Source organism: Natator depressus, chromosome 22 (assembly GCF_965152275.1).
Source record: "Natator depressus isolate rNatDep1 chromosome 22, rNatDep2.hap1, whole genome shotgun sequence".
NCBI lineage: Eukaryota > Metazoa > Chordata > Testudines > Cheloniidae > Natator > Natator depressus.
In genome coordinates, this window is record NC_134255.1 from 3,343,469 (window position 1) to 3,360,898 (window position 17,430).

General features: G+C 43.6%; 1 protein-coding gene across 1 annotated transcript in view; it reads right to left on the reverse strand.

The window, feature by feature from the left end:
• The window catches only part of CDON (cell adhesion associated, oncogene regulated), a 99,292-nt gene that overhangs the window by 14,518 nt on the left and 67,344 nt on the right, over positions 1-17,430 (reverse strand). The window contains exons 15-18 of the mRNA XM_074936611.1: positions 10,837-10,959; positions 8,529-8,756; positions 7,037-7,323; positions 4,428-4,507 (exon numbers count right to left, since the gene is read on the reverse strand). Of these exons, the coding sequence (XP_074792712.1) occupies positions 4,428-4,507; positions 7,037-7,323; positions 8,529-8,756; positions 10,837-10,959 (718 nt within the window). The remainder of the gene's footprint in view (positions 1-4,427; positions 4,508-7,036; positions 7,324-8,528; positions 8,757-10,836; positions 10,960-17,430) is intronic.

Genomic DNA, 17,430 nt, shown 5'->3' on the forward strand with positions numbered 1-17,430 from the left:
GACTGGAAAAAACTTCAGTCAGGAGGGAGAGAGACATAGGTCTCTACCCAAGATAGGGAGTACTTGTGGCACCTTAGAGACTAACCAATTTATTTGAGCATGAGCTTTCGTGAGCTACAGCTCACTTCATCGGATGCATACTGTGGAAACTGCAGAAGACATATACACATAAACCAGTCGGAGAACACTTCAATCTCTCTGGTCACGCAGTTACAGACATGAAGGTCGCTATCTTACAACAAAAAAAACTTCAAATCCAGACTCCAGCGAGAAACTGCTGAATTGGAATTCATTTGCAAATTGGATACTATTAGTTTAGGCTTAAATAGAGACTGGGAGTGGCTAAGTCATTATGCAAGGTAGCCTATTTCCCCTTGTTCCCCCCCCCCCCCCCCCAGTCGTTCTGGTTAAACTTGGATTTATGCTGGAAGTGGCCCACCTTGATTATCATACACATTGTAAAGAGAGTGGTCAGTTTGGATGAGCTATTACCAGCAGGAGAGTGAGTTTGTGTGTGTGTGTGGGGGGGGGGGGGTGAGAAAACCTGGATTTGTGCTGGAAATGGCCCACCTTGATTATCATACACATTGTAAGGAGAGTGATCACTTCAGATAAGCTATTACCAGCAGGAGAGTGGGGTGGGAGGAGGTATTGTTTCATGGTCTCTGTGTATATAATGTCTTCTGCAGTTTCCACAGTATGCATCCGATGAAGTGAGCTGTAGCTCACGAAAGCTTATGCTCAAATAAATTGGTTAGTCTCTAAAGGTGCCACAAGTACTCCTTTTCTTTTTGCGAATACAGACTAACATGGCTGTTACTCTGAAACCTACCCAAGATAGGTGACTGTTGAGGAGCTGGGAGGCTAGAGGGGGTGCCTTTCAGGGACCATGGAGAAGGAATACAAGTGCAGATGCCTTGACCTGTGATGGGCTTCAATCCCATCGGAACAAGAACCAAGAGATGACCACCTTCACTAGGGGGTAGCCTCACTTTTCACATGGCAAGCACAGCTCTCAATTGAATTACAACTGAACCAGGCTCTCGGTCTTGGAGAGGGAAGACAGAATCCCATCAAAATACACCTTAGCTTAGCAATAAGTGCACTGAGCTGGGAACTGAGAAAACCTGAATTTAAATCTCATCTCTTCCACTCCCTGTTGCTTATACACTTCTGCACTTCACAGCCCTTAATACTGAGGAGGCTAGTATTAGCCACCCCATTTTACAAATCAAGGAACAGAAGTTGCACAAAATCACTTGTAGCAGAGCTAGGAACAGAACTGAGATCTCTGATATGGCAGACCCCATTGCAGCCACCCTGCTGCTCAGAAACAACCTGCCCAATCTGATGTACTTGACGATGTGGTCTGTAACTACTAGACCATTCTTCCATGCCAGAGCCAGGAATACAATTACTAACGTCTAATAATTAGAAATGAGGCAATCCCAATTCCTAGCATTTTACTGCTGCCTAGCAAATTGTTGAGTAACCTGCTGGTCAAACGTAGGTCACTTTCCTCTCAAACAGAAGGTCCACACAGAGGATAACGGTTATTCATGTATCTCCCTTACTGAATGAGGGAGGCAACCTAGTGACAGAGGATGTGGAAAAAGCTAATGTACTCAATGCTTTTTTTTGCCTCTGTCTTCACGAACAAGGTCAGCTCCCAGACTACTGCACTGGGCAGCACAGCATGGGGAGGAGGTGACCAGCCCTCTGTGGAGAAAGAAGTGGTTCGGGACTATTTAGAAAAGCTGGACGTGCACAAGTCCATGGGGCCGGATGCATTGCATCCGAGAGTGCTAAAGGAGTTGGTGGATGTGATTGCAGAGCCATTGGCCATTATCTTCGAAAACTCATGGCGATTGGGGGAAGTCCCGGACGACTGGAAAAAGGCTAATGTAGTGCCTATCTTTAAAAAACGGAAGAAGGAAGATCCTGGGAACTACAGGCCAGTCAGCCTCACCTCGGTCCCTGGAAAAATCATGGAGCAGGTCCTCAAGGAATCAATTCTGAAGCACTTAGAGGAGAGGAAAGTGATCAGGAACAGTCAGCATGGATTCAGCAAGGGAAGGTCATGCCTGACTAATCTAATTGCCTTCTATGACAAGAAAACTGGCTCTGTGGATGAGGGGAAAGCGGTGGACGTGTTGTTCCTTGACTTTAGCAAAGCTTTTGACACAGTCTCCCACAGTATTTTTGCCAGCAAGTTAAAGAAGTATGGGCTGGATAAATGGACTATAAGATGGATGGAAAGTTGGCTAGATTGTCGGGCTCAACGGGTAGTGATCAATGGCTCCATGTCTAGTTGGCAACCGGTATCAAGTGGAGTGCCCCAAGGGTCGGTCCTGGGGCCGGTTTTGTTCAATATCTTCATAAATGATCTGGAGGATGGTGTGGATTGCACTCTCAGCAAGTTTGCAGATGACACTAAACTGAGAGGAGAGGTAGATATGCTGGAGGGTAGGGATAGGATACAGAGGGACCTAGACAAATTAGAGGATTGGGCCAAAAGAAATCTGATGAGGTTCAACAAGGACAAGTGCAGAGTCCTGCACTTAGAACGGAAGAATCCCATGCACCGCTACAGACTAGGAACTGAATGGCTAGGCAGCAGTTCTGCAGAAAAGGACCTAGTGGTTACAGTGGACGAGAAGCTGGATATGAGTCAACAGTGTGCCCTTGTTGCCAAGAAGGTCAATGGCATTTTGGGATATATATGTAGGGGCATTGCCAGCAGATCAAGGGACGTGATCGTTCCCCTCTATTCAACATTGGTGAGGCCTCATCTGGAGTACTTTGTCCAGTTTTGGGCCCCACACTACAAGAAGGATGTGGAAAAATTGGAAAGAGTCCAGCGGAGGGCAACAAAAATGATTAGGGGACTGGAACACATGACTTACGAGGAGAGGCTGAGGGAACTGGGATTGTTTAGTCTGCGGAAGAGAAGAATGAGGGGGGATTTGATAGCTGCTTTCAACTACCTGAAAGGGGGTTCCAAAGAGGATGGCTCTAGACTGTTCTCAGTGGTAGCAGATGACAGAACAAGGAGTAATGGTCTCAAGTTGCAGTGGGGGAGGTTTAGGTTGGATATTAGGAAAAACTTTTTCACTAGGAGGGTGGTGAAACACTGGAATGCGTTACCTAGGGAGGTGGTGGAATCTCCTTCCTTAGAAGTTTTTAAGGTCAGGCTTGACAAAGCCCTGGCTGGGATGATTTAATTGGCGATTGGTCCTGCTTTGAGCAGGGGGTTGGACTAGATGACCTCCTGAGGTCCCTTCCAACGTGTCCAAATGAGGCCTCACCAATGTTGAATAGAGGGGAATGATCATGTCCCTCGATCTGCTGGCATAATAAATTCATAATACAGAACAGACAGTAAGAACGTGAATGGTAACTGACAAACTAACCTTTTTATGCTCAATTTAGAATTGTCTATCGCATGAAACTGAAGGAAAGAGACATATATCTGAGACCAAAGGTCAATCCTCCCCATTAACCCCAAACCCAATAAAACCCAGCAAGGGTTAGTTAATGATTTGAGCAACAGCAACTCCAGGGGTCTAATACTGGCTTTATTCAATCCTATCTAGGTTCGTATACTTTGTTCATCAGCTGATCACCTTTGAGACTCATCTGTCAAACACATTCACACTGACTTCCACTGTGTCCTTGGCTAAATCACAACCAGAGTTGGCTGAAATTGGAAAGTTTGGGGGTTTTTGATTGTTTTCATCCAAATTCAGAACAAAAACAAATTTACTAAAATTTTCTGACAAACCAGAGATGCCCAAAACGTTCATTTCAGAAACACTGAAATGCTGTGCTCCTGAAACGAAATGTGAACCTGACATCCTTGCAGCTGTGAAACTGACAAGAACATGAATTTCAATAAGTTGTTCCACTGCAGGGAGCCTGCCAGCCACAGAGACATGGCTTCATGAGTGAAATTGACAACCTTCCAGCAGGCTGAGCCCAGCAGCTCTGCCTCCTCACCAACCCCCCAGCTCTGGGAGCCAGAAAGGCACTGCGAGTCCCCCAGAGCTAAGGTTGCCCTGGGACTTTGTCTCTCTGTGCACAAGAAATAGGTCGAGGCAGTGTGCTTGCTGATCTGCTTTTCCACACCCTGGAGCTAAGGGAAGGCGAGGAGGCAGAGCGTCAGGGCACACTGCTGTTTCAATGGAAGTTTAGCTAAATATGCAGCAGGTACAGTGAAACATTTCACTCACCAAAGCGACATTTTCTGATGAAACTAAGTTTTGTTGGAAAATTTTCACCAGCTATAGTCACCACCTCTCAGCTTCTGCTTCCAATATGTAAAACGGGATCATCGGCATTTACACTCATAACAGTGCTGCAGAGATTGTGGTTTGTAAAGCTCATTGAAGGTGATGCCAAGAAGTAGAGGCGTAACTCTAACTTACCTGTTATTGTTCCGACAGTTCCGGCAATTGATGCACTCCAAGGGGTCGGTCTGAGGCACTGCTGTGTACATTCCACCACCCTGGAGGAAGAAGGGGAAAGAAACAACCCAAAATGAATGGCAACACAGGCATACAAGATGTAGTCTATGATAAATGGGCACAATGTACGTTAACCCCCAGGACTTCTCATTTAATTTTGAATCTTAATCACCTTATCAATCTTCAGATCTGTGTTTTGTAATGTGGCATGGGAATACTGAGCTTCTATTATACAAAGTCTAGATGAGTTTTCTGCCAGCATTTGTGTCAGAGAAAAGTAAATAACTGTAGCTTAGACAAGTATGTAGTAATTTCCCTGGCTTATTTTCAGTCTAATATGTCCAGGTTTAATTTAATAAACACACTGTAAATATGTTTATTTTTAACGCTGATGACAGACATGAAAGCAAATTCCTATTCATTAGAGAACTGTGCCCCGTTTGGGGTGACAGGGTGTTAAATATTCAGGGCTGATGTCACAACATAAACCCATCCCACTTTCCTGTAATTACTCCGATTAGATCAGTTTACTTCACTAAACAGACTTTTGAAACATTTTATATTTTTACAGATGGGGTAATTCCTTCGCCAGCAATGACTCTGGGGTGCGAGGGATTTTGTGTTGTTGGTTTTGGCTGAACAGGCCCATTGCAAGCAAGTAAAATGGCCAGATTAACACATACCTCATTGTTAAATACTAGGCGGACACTGATGTGAGTCATTTGAAAATGGTACTGTGCTGTTGTGTTACAATTCTGCATTTTCTTAAGGGGCGCGAGTTTGGGAAAACTAATTCAACCTCTGAGTTTGAGTTAAGTTGGATAAGTGCTTCTTCTCCAGTATTTCTTATTTTCGTATGCCTCTGCACCGGGTCTGGTCCTACATTTTGCAGACCTGTGCACTTATACGTGTGGGACCTGTGGGACCACTCACACCATGTCTCTTCCCCAGGCCTCTTTTCTTCATTTTCCCAAACACTGGAGCATTAAGAGGGATGCCAGTAAGAATGGGGATATAAAGTTCCTTTGCTCTGTATTGTGATTATGTAAGTCTCACTTGTTCTGTGCAGCAGTGGTCTGCTGTGGACATCCTTGTCTCAACAACCTTCCACAGCATTCCAAATGGGGAAATGAAAAGAAAGGCAGGTATTTACAAGGGACAGTCCTCTAGAAACAGTATGTCCTGTGGAGCTCTCATGGGCCTGCTCCACACAGAACAGCGCAGGGATCTGAAGATCAGCCCCACATACGTGCACCTGGAACACAGGGTCCTATGTGGTTGTACACCATGTACATAAGCTTAGGGCAAGCCTTGCTCTGTGATTTCTACCTGGAAGAAGGGACCCCAAAATATTAGCCACAGAGTTCATAAGAAAGCCTGTCTGTATAGTATCTACAGTCCATGCAGTATCCAGGTATCTGGAGAACCACATCTGTGTGCTTATCTAAACCAAAATACCAAAGCTTTTGAGGATCCCCATTGCTAATGTTGGTTAGATAGCTTTACAACGTAAGAAATCTTTAGGCCATGGTTGTTCTTTTAGATAAAGGAAAAACTGCACCTTTGGTACTTAAACCATGGCGCAAAAAGGAGACCATGTGATGAGATGAATAGTCCACGTTCCAACCTGGACTTATCTGAAGTGGCAACTACTGTGTAAGTGGCAATTTGCTGTTGAATAAAATGAAGTACTTGTGTTCAATTACTAAAGCAAACAATCGTTCCATTTTTTCCCCTTTGGAAACAGCATTCATTACATAGACTTTTTGAACTTTTCCTGGGCAATGTTCACAGTTTTGAGTAGAACCAGTGATAAAAGTGGAGTAAGTCTGAAAGTAACCCACCTGTTTCCACAGACAATAATGAAATCATTATTCTCTCTTGGAAATGGAACACGTTTCAGAAAATTAAATATTTTTCCACAGCACACAAAGGCTGGATCACAGATTAAGACCAGTTTTTGTTACTTCAAGAAATTAGTTTCAAAAGTTGCAAATAAGGGACTCAGTAAGGCAGACTTATTTATTATGTTGTTGTATTTCAAGACCGGAGGGACTTTTTCTTTTATGAGACCCCAGCTATGTGCATGCTGTGGTAAACTTAATAGCACAGCTTACAAATCACAGATCTGAAACAGGTGTGTGTATGTGTGTTTGTGGGGAACAGTCAATTTGTGAAGCTGAAAACTCAGGAACCATCATTAAATCTGATAGAAAGACTGAGAAATACCATATATACAGTACAGTATCTCAATCCAGCATGGCACGAGTCTCAAAACGCTCAGACTAAAAACAAGGGTAAGAGGAGACTCCCCAGACTAAATACAGTTACTAGTGCCTCTAATCCTAATCTCCACAGGAAAGCCCTGAAGATGAAAATATGAGAAACACCACGCCCAGCTACTTCCACTGGAACAAAGATAGGGTAACTGATAGTTGTTAGCTCCAGCACAAAGACTTTAGTATTTCCACAACTGACTTGACTTGCTGGAGCTTCCTTTCACACCGTGAATAAAATTCCAAAGTCAAGATCAGGACCCTTACATCATATGTGAGTCAAAGCACTCTTACATTCACTAAATGATGGGGATGTTCATAATCCATGTGTGTCCTGGATAGAGAGTTGGTGTGCCCTGGGTAAAGGCCAGTCCCTCCATTCAAGCCACCATTCATGATCCCATTAACTCCATTGGGAACCTTGTGATGGAGGTGTGGACAGCCATTACTGAGACTACCATTGCTGATGAAGTTTCCATGTATGCTGCCATTGATGCGGCTTGTGCCTGGTAAAGTAGCGTATTCGACCATTTGCCCATTGATATCTGCACCTTGGTAGAGGTAACCAGGAGGGTCATACTCTGCAAAGAGAGACCCACAGGGAAAAAATTAGAACACTTTGTTAGCATAATTTTGGTAAGTATTCAATGTATGATTAAAGAGTATTTTATTTTTCATCATACTTCTAAAACCAAAGTCAGATGAGTGTTTCAGAGATGCAGAAGTGACTCATCTAACCCTTTTCAGGGTTTTTATAGTAGCCATAAATTGTAACATCTAAGTGCTTAATATGCAAATGTTTTCCATCTCTACAATAGCTATGTCCACACACTAATCCTCTTGGTCTGGAAAGAATTTAGCAGAAGATGTTGCTCTGTAAAAATAGGATTTTAAAACAGGATCATTTGCATGATCAACTCTATGGCAGAGACAATTTAACTTATTTTGGTCCTGCTCAGTTTCAAAGGAAGTTTTGCATAATTTGGGTTTGCTGGTGGGGAGTATGGATCATATTTAAAGCACCACAGACGGTGCAGATAAAGCTAATTAAAGTACCAGAAACAGAAGGAGCTATTTAAAATGTCACATAAGACTCAGCTTGCTCAGAGTATTTGCTGGGAATAGAAGCTGATAGCTTATAGCACCGTACAAAAGCTAAGTATTCCATAGTACTTCACAGTGTGTTTCTAGTCAGAAACTGGCAGGTTTCTGCTTATTAACAGCTGTCCACAGCCTGTCGCCAGTACTAAAATGAGCCTCAAAAAAAGTGCCACAAGATCTTTCCCTTTATCTGGAAAAATTAGAGCGAAGCAAAGAGAATGTTGGCTTTATACAGCTATCTAGAAAACCACTTACGTACATGCTTAAGTCTAAGCATGGGAGTACTGCCACTGAAGTCAAAGGGACTATTAATATGCTTCAAGTTAGGCACATGTCTAAACATGTTGCCAGATCAGGGCCTCAATAACTTATCCAAAGAATGGCATCTTCAACAGTGCAGCAGAACACTGCAGCAATCTATACATGCCTCAATCCTCTAATGGGACTCAATGCAGAGAAACAGACACATTACTACTTTCACGAATTCCTTCATCACGCCATGTTCCTTAGTAACACGTAAGTGAAGAGTTTCTATGACTAACCAAATACCAGTTTGATCATAACAGAGAGTATGCATTTGGAGCATTCAATATAAAGCTCCATATTTATTATCTAACTTTCATTACCATCATATTTTTTCATATTAAACTTGGACTGGGAGGAGAGGAAACCAAGAATAACTTACTCTGCATGGCGTTTTGCTGGCGATTCTTCCACAGACACATGGCAATGAAAACTATCAGAATAAGGACCATCACTCCAAGGACACAGCCCACAATCAGATATAGCATGTCGCTGCTCCGAACAGGGCCATTTGATGGGCCAGCATTGCCTCCACCCCCACGATCAGGAGAATTAGGTGGTGTACTCAGGTCCTTCACTGGATATTCCGATGCTCCAGGTGTGCGTTTCACTGGTTGAAATACAGGAGACACACATGGTCTTGTGAACCCAACTTGGAATGAGAAGTCTGCAGAAATGTTATTCTACATGTGTTTATTTATCTGTTATCCAACTATACAGTTATGAAGTGGAAATATCTACCATTGAATTTAGTATCCCAATGATTTGTAGACAGAAATTTTCAGCTCAAGATTTTTACATTAGCTGATGAGGTCAACTAACATTGGATGATAACTGTTTGTCTTAGAACATGCCTATTATCTACCTACTCATAACCCATGTATCTAAGCCATGTTATACTTCAACAAGCAATTGAATGTAAATATTGCTAGAGACGGCACTAGCTTCCAACCAGCAAAAATACAAATCTTTCCACTTCTGAGGTCAGGAAAAACCACAATATGCATTTCTGTCAACTAACCATTGCCAGATGCCTTACTTCTATCTGATGTGAACCCTGCTAACCTTTACTGTTTTCAAAACTGCATTCTTCAGGAAATTAACAACCAGGTAGAAATCTTACAAAATTCAAGACGACGTCAATAGGACACCTGCACTACCGTGAAAGGCACCATTTCAGCAATTATATATTTGCTGGCTGCTAAGTAAATATACACTGAATTGTAGCCACTCTGTGCTCCCCAAAAACAATGTAAAGAATTATTGGTAATTAATTTTGCAGGACTAAATTTTTCCATCAGTGAATGTTACAACCAAGATTTTAAATGGGGGTTTGTACTGAACATTTTAAATATTGTATTTATAGCATTAGAATTTGTTTTGCTAAAGGTTAGCTCATGCTTAGGGAATCTAATAGAGAACAGTAAGACCAAGTTAGCTTTTGAGTGTTAACTACCTCTTTGAACCGAAATGACCAAACAAGCCCCATTCAGTGTCTAGAGTCTCGTCAACATTCACCAAAAAGAAGGGGCCCAAAAGGCTGCTTGTGTGGGTGACCCCTTCCAGAGCCAAGCCAAGAAGGATCAAGGCTATAACATGAGGGCAGAGGCAATGCTTGCTCTCATTTGGGGTTATTGCTTACGGCCCCAGATTGCCTTGATTTGGTCCTAAAAGAGGTCATAAGAACACAAGAACGGCCATACTGGGTCAGACCAAAGGTCCAGCTAGCCCAGTATCCCGTCTTCCCACAGTGGCCAATGCCAAATGCCCCAAAGGGAACGAACAGAACAGATAATCATCAAGTGATCCATTCCGTCGCCCATTCCCAGCTTCTGGCAAACAGAGGCTAGGGATACTTCAGAGCATGGTTCTGCAATCTCTTAAAGGAAATGTCAATATGAATATTTGACAGCAGGTTGTCCCCCCGGTATAGTCTTAAAATCTTGAGGAATTACAGAGCTGTTGATAACTAAGCCAGACTCTGGGTAGGATATATTCCACCAGATGTAGGTGGTCTGAGAGATTGCAGCTCCCAGCCCTGCCCTGTAAGGTAATAGGTATTGCACGGTAAGTTTGACATGCATGCTTGTAGACTCTTCTCAGAAGTAGTGCATTTGAAGCCGTATTTTACTTTTAGTGTCAGCATATTCCCTCTGCAACATAACTTGGTTTTAAAGATTAATTTGCTTAAGAAACCAAAGTGACTGTGATCGTTAATTTCTTTTGCAAATAATTACTCTGACATTTTCAGAGAACAGTATTCCTATCTTCTTGCCAGAGGCAGGTAGAATTGATGTGAGTGGCAGCCAACTTATTCATCATGAATTAAGAATTTGAACAAGTCCTGAAGAGACAGTGTAGGCAGAAGTACATTATCTCCAGTAACCAACTAAGCTACACCAAGATGGTGTCCGGCTAAGGAAAGACCACCAATGTCGGATGAACTGGGACTGTCAATACATCCAATAGGTCTACACATCTTTGCAAACTGTCTTTCCTGGAGACAAACACGTTGGTCTCTCCAGTCAGAAAACCTCAGCAATAGTAAATAAAAACAATCCTCCAAACAAAATTATAGCAGATGGCATCAATTTTTAAAAATAATTAAATGAGAGGGTCAGCGAGTAATTTTCTTCTCAGGCTTTACATTTGACATTACCTCTCAGACAAGCAAAAGTGTCTCCACTCACCTTTTGTCTCGCACATCATGACGTTGCTGTACTCACTTTCACCTCCCTCATTATAGCACTGCATTTTAATATCGTAAGAGGTTTCTGGCTGCAGGTGGCTTATCAAGTGCCACTGCTTTGTACCTAGAAAGAAAAATGAAACGAGATTTGTTTTGTTTGATATGAGACAGATGCGAGAGTGTGCGTGGGAGAGAAAATGTCTGAGTCATGGAAGAAAATATAGCGTCATGCCCTTTTCACTAGGCAAAAGTACAATGCTGGGGTGTCACAGGCTTGCTTGATGAGCACAGAAAGCATTATCTTTAAAAGATTATATCTTGTACTTTTAAACAGAGCAGGTGGAAAATCTTCAGGCAATGTTTTTCTGTTGGAAATGTCAGAATCTGAATGAAATAAATTTAAAAATCACGGCATTTCCTATGAAATGGAAATTCTGGTTGACACACAATTCTAATTTTAAAGACAAACTAATCTTGATTTCTTACACTTGGAATTACTCTTTCCATCCTGAAAGATTCTTAAGCACTTTGCAAGCTACCTATATATACACAGGAATCTCTTCATCCATCATTCACATGCATACCTTTAGGGTGGAATGTGCCAGCTGTTTAACAACATACAATGTTCAGGGCAAGTAGTGAGGCAGACTACTGTATCAAACTGAAACAGGAGAAATTTAGGTAGACAGAATGTAATTATTCTCACATTAGAATTTGGCCAGAGTGCTGTGATAATACCCTGACTCTTTCAAGAGTACCATGGGATCTTCAGTAACCATAAATGCAAGGTCCCAGTTAAAATTCAAGTCACCCAATATTTTCACAGGAAGGAGTCATCTAAAGTCGATGTTATGACCTCTCCTATCTCAGTTAGTAGAAGCCACAAATAATTTAACTTATACCTTGTGAAACATACTAGGGAACACTCTCAGATAACAGGCCTGTCTTTCTCACTCTCCCAGTCTCTTGGGGCATGGACTCCAATCCAAGCAAGCTTTCCTAATAGAATGATTTTGTTAACTCTGGCTGCTAGCCAACCTTTCATTTAGACACCCTCCTGAAGTACAGAGCACTTCAGTATAAATCACTCTCCGTTTTTATTTTCAGGGACTTGTGACAAATTTTAATAAACAGGGACCCTTTTTTGAGAGTTTAATTAACTGTTTGAGCACTTCTAATCCCTCTTGGAAAATACCACCTTGAACTGTTTCCACTGTTTCTAAGAAACTGTCATACCACCTACTGATTTAAGTATTAATTAAAAAAATAAAGCCCACTTAGCTGGAAGGGCTGTGCCATCAAGATTCCATTCTAACTCAACAGAATTAAAGCTGCAGTCCAATTCCCACTGAGTGTCACTAAAAATACCCTATAAAGGAGGGTGGTTTTCACTCTACTACATGAGGAAGGCTCTTTTAAACTGCTTTCTTTCAGTGCTCCAAGTGGTGAACTACTATGAAACACAACTCTCACTTCACACACACTAAAATTAATAGATGCCCCAAATAATAACTTGTATTTAAATATTGGTTGATGCTGGAGTTGGCTTATTCCTAAAGCACATTTTTCCAAAGCTTTTTACTTCTGTCTCCTCTCTCCCTCCACCCCCAAACATTCCTTTCAGTAATTACTGTACCAGGTTTTAGGTTTCTGCTTCAAACCATTAGAGGAACTGGAATCTGTACAGACACTTTAACTGTGCTCTCCCTGCACCATTAGGAAGGGAAAACATTTAAACAAGACATCAGACTACATTTAGGGTTAACATTCAATCTCCAAGATCGAAGCAACAGGGAAAAATTCAGCCCATATAAGCAGGAAAGGGCAGGTTTAATTTTGCTTTTGCTGAAAGGTACAAACACTGGAGAGCCATATGATGCACACACACAAACATTTTTATAAAATTGCTTGTGGCGACTTTTATAGAGGAAAAACCTTCTGTAAGCTTTTGACTCTGTCTCAGAAGACAAGACTTAGCAGGAAATGTTCACGAAAGCTTAAGGCAACTCGTTAACTAACACAACCATCACAACAGTTTTTCCACACTAGTAAGAGAGTCTTTGCAAGATAAAATCTGTTGTCAAAACACTGATTTAAGAGTAACAGAGGGAAGACTGTGATTAGGCCAATGTAGCCACGTGTACGGGTTAACCAAAAGGCCTGGCACCTAAGTTAAGGATCACATGTTTCTCTATACTTCAATGTAAAAAAGAATCCAGTCCCATTTGAATTGAAAATAGCTTTCACTATTTTACAGAAATGTGGTAAGAAAGCTTTAAATGTTTCAAGTTGCCACCATGTGAATTTCAATTGCAGGCTCTGGGACAGCTGAGCAGCTGCTAGTGGTTTCAGACTGCCACAAACATTTCAGTATGCATAAACTTGAAAATCAGGAATAAGCAAATTTCACAGCACAGTGGAAGCACACTTAAACAACTGCCCTGTGCGCAACATTCATAAACACACAAGTTCTGTGTCACAGAAGGCTAAAATATGTTTACAGACAAAGATACTGACTGCGTAAGCTTTGAAGCGACCCTCTGAGCACAAACACTAGATATTTAACAGTCCTACAGTCTGAAAAAGCGTACATCACACCTTACAGTATTGTGCAGGCTTTAGTCAAAGAAGGAAGAATTTGCAAAACAAGGGCCCGATCCTGCCTCAACTGAAGTCAATTGCAAAAAAACCCATTACATTCAATGGGGCAAGATGAGGCCGCTACATTTATTTAGGCCAGATGATTGAGAGGGTGTTAAAAAATGTAAAAATGTGACTACTTCTTCCATGAAAATGATGATCTAAAAGTTCCCAGCAAAAGAACCCACTGGCTTACAATATCTGTTATCAATGTGTTCGAAAAGCAAAGCAGGAATTACGCTAAACTGTCAAATTAGCTAACATTTACTGAATGTGGCAATATCTTGGGCTCAGAGAAGCTCCCCTATAAACAAAGAGTAAAAAATTAAGCACCTACTAACAAGTAACTGGAGAGGGCTTCCCAATTTGCAACAGCAAATGGTTGTTACTTACTGTAGCTGGAGGTTCTTTGAGATGCATGGTCCCTATCTGTATTCCACACATGGGTATGCAAGGGTGCCATGCACCAGAGTCCAGAATTTCTTTGAAGCAGTGTCCGTTGATCCAGACATGCGCAGTAACTCTCCTCGTGCTCCTAACCAAGCGTGTGAAAGGCACTGCGGGACGACACCTCTCCAGTTCCTCCTCTTACTGCACTCCAACTGGATCCAAAGCAGAGGGGATGGAGGGTAGGTAGTGGAACACAGATAGGGACCACACATCTCAAAGAACCTCCAGTTACAGTACGCAAGCTCCATTTCTTCTCTGAGTGATGGTCCCAACGTGTATTCCTCACAGGTGACTGTCAAGCAGTGTTGACTGGAGGAAGGTGCAAGGAAACTGGTAGCAGAGATGTTTGTAGTACTGCCGTTCCTACGGCAGCATCTGCCATTGCTGCTTGAGTTAGAGCATAGTGTGATGCGGAAGTATGGCTGGAACTCCAAGCTACCACTCTGCAGATGTGCTGCAGCGGACTGCCCAATAAGGATGCTGTGCAGGCAGGTTGTGCTCTATGGAGCGAGCTGTGATATGCCCAGGAGAGGGAAGCTTTGCTATTTTGTAGCAGTCTAAGATGCTTCCCGAAACCCATTTAGAAATCCTTTGTGAGGATATGGCTTGTCCCCATGACCTTTCTGCCAAGACAGAAGAGAGTCTCAGATTTTCTAACAGGTTTGGTTTTCAGCACGTGGAATGCCAGGGTGCGCCTGATGTCAACGGAGTGAAATCTCTTCTCCTTGGAAGAAGCGTAGGATTTCGGGCAGGAAACAGATAAGTATCGTTTGACTGACGTGCAACTCGGACACAACCTTGGGGAGAAATTTGGGATGTAACCAAAGGGAAACCTTCTCCATGTGCTATACTGTATAAGGAGGGTCTGCCATCATGGCTCCCAGCTTACTGAACCTTCTTGTCGAAGTAATGGCTAGGAAGATGGCTTCATGGACAGATAAGTCATGGCACATGTCATCAGGGGTTAGAAGGGTGGGCCTGTGAATGTTGAAAGGATACAGTTAAGGTATCATTGAGGCGTAGGTTTAATGTCTGGTGAGAAGGTCCTGATCAAGACCTCCATAAATCAAACTGTGGTCAGGTGTGTGAAGATAGACCATCCTTGCACCGGGGGAGGAAGGCATTAACTGCTGGTAGGTGTACTCGCAGTGAACTGAGGGCTTTAAGAAGAGAAGACAGTCTAGGATAACTGGAATGCCTACAGTATCAAGTGAATGCTGGTGGTGATGTGCCCAGGCCAAAAATCGCTGCCATTTAGCCAGGTATCGGAGCCTAGTAGAATCCTTCCTGCTTTGGGTCAGGATTTCCTGAACAGGGAAGTCTTGGATAGTATTTTGGCCCTCCCTTGGGAATCCCAAAGAACGGAGCCACGAGTCCTTTCGCATGACCAGTCCTGTGGCCAAAGATCTGGATGCTATACCTGCGGCATTTACTGCAGCCTGGGAAGCCACCTTTGCTACCAACCTCCCCTTGCCCAGAGAAGACTGGGACTGGGCTTGGTGTTCCATGGGGACTTTATCTTTAAATTCTGTGAGCCTGGTATAGGTGTTAAAATCATATTTGGCTAACAAAGCTTGGTAATTAGCTATACAAAATTGGAGGCCTGCAGAGGAGAAAACCTTCCTACCCAGGAGGTTCAATCTCTTTGACCCTTTATCTGCCGAAATAGATTTTTTGTTAGCGTGGCTGAACTCTCTCTGTAGCTGTCTGTACCACCAATGAATTAGGCGCAGGATGGGAAAACATGAAATCACCACCCTTTGGCTGGCACGAAACATCTTTTGGCTCTTTTTGGCATAGGGGCACAAATTACTGGTGTGTGCTAGACTGCTCTGGCCAGTTCTAATATGGCTTCATTGATTGGAAGGGCCACCCTGGTTGGTTCCTGTGGTTGCAAAAATGTCCAGGAGCCAAATGTTAAGTATCCCTGGACCTCGTCTAGCAGGATTTGGAGATCATTAGTGATCCTTTGCCACAACTCCTGATGTTGCTGATGGTCATCTGGCAGAGAGGGCAATGAAGGGGTGCTGGCCTCCTCCAGGGATAATGAGGAGGCCCCCCATCGGAAGCATTTCTGGTTCTTCCTCCTCATACACTGAGGGGACCGGCTGATGGGAGGCAGAGAAGCGGAATGACTCCTGAGAGGTGTCCAGGGCGCCTGCTATAGCGGTCCCTAAATGCATTGGCCCCTATGGGAATCGATATCGGGGTCCCTCGGGGGGGGAGGGGTCATAACTGGAGGGATAATAATGCCTCAGCTGCGTCAGGTCTCCCGTACCCTCACAGAGATACTGGTGCAGTTATATCCTCTGATTTCAAGCATGGTTCTGTTGGTAGCAGTGGTACCAGAGGTGCTCCTGCCCGCTGGATGGAGATGGGACCTCTCCTGAGACAATGGTAACAGCTCCTCCTCCGGGGTAAGGATATCTGTCAGGCGGGCAGGGCCCGAAAGGAGTGGAGATTGTGGGCAGGGGAGGAAGATATCCTCCAGTGTTAAAAGTCTCCGTACGGCCCAGAGTTCGAGGAGTTCCAGTACAAGACACCTGAAGGACCCATTTAATCTGATGCAGCCAGATGGTCTTTGGATACACAAGGCGGTAGCAACAACGAATCTGGACTTGAACTCACAGACGGGACTGGCGAGTGATTATCTTTCCACCCCTGCTACTGCTGTCACTGCCAGATCACTCTTTTTCTGCATCTTACTCTCCAACCTGCGGGTTGAGCTGGTTCCGTGGGTTCCATATGCAACACTTCTCCAGACCTGGACCAGTTCGGGGAGGAAACACATTTTTTCTGGACAGTCTGCTGCAGGGATCTATCCTTATGCCTATACGAGTGTCTCTTACTCTCACGGGGAGCCCTGTGTGATGAGTCCTTGGGCTTTGATGTTAAGGGCTCTGCTCCGAGGGCCTTTGCTGGTTGGTGGAGGCCAATGTATAGCGGGGGCTCCTGGGCCCAGGTCGGAGTGGGGCCTCATAACCTCTTCCAGCAAGAACATTTTCAGTCAGAGCTTATGGGGCTCTCTAGGTCTGGGTAGGAAGGATTTACAGATACTGCACTTCGCAGAAACATGCATCATCCAGGCAGTGCAGGCACCAGTGATACTCGTCGCTGATGGAGAAGGAGCGAGGGCAGAAGATGCAGTTCTTGAATCCATGGACCCTGCACCTAGTCCCGTAACCAGAGCGGGGTAGCAGGGGAGTATTCTATTCTACACGAAACACTAACTAGAATTTCTAAGCTAAGAGATAAACTATTTATAACTAAATTTTTACAGGTTCTGCAACAGCAAAGGAGGACACGATTCTGACTCAGGCCATGCAGTGGTAAGAAGGAACTGGAGAGGCATTGACCTGCATTGCCGATTATACCCTCGGTCGGGAGCACAAAGAGTTACTGGGCACATGCAGGCCAACGGGCACTGCTTTGAAGAAATTCCAGACTTGGGTGCAAGGTGTGCATACACACCCACATGTGAAATACACATCGGGATCATCATTCG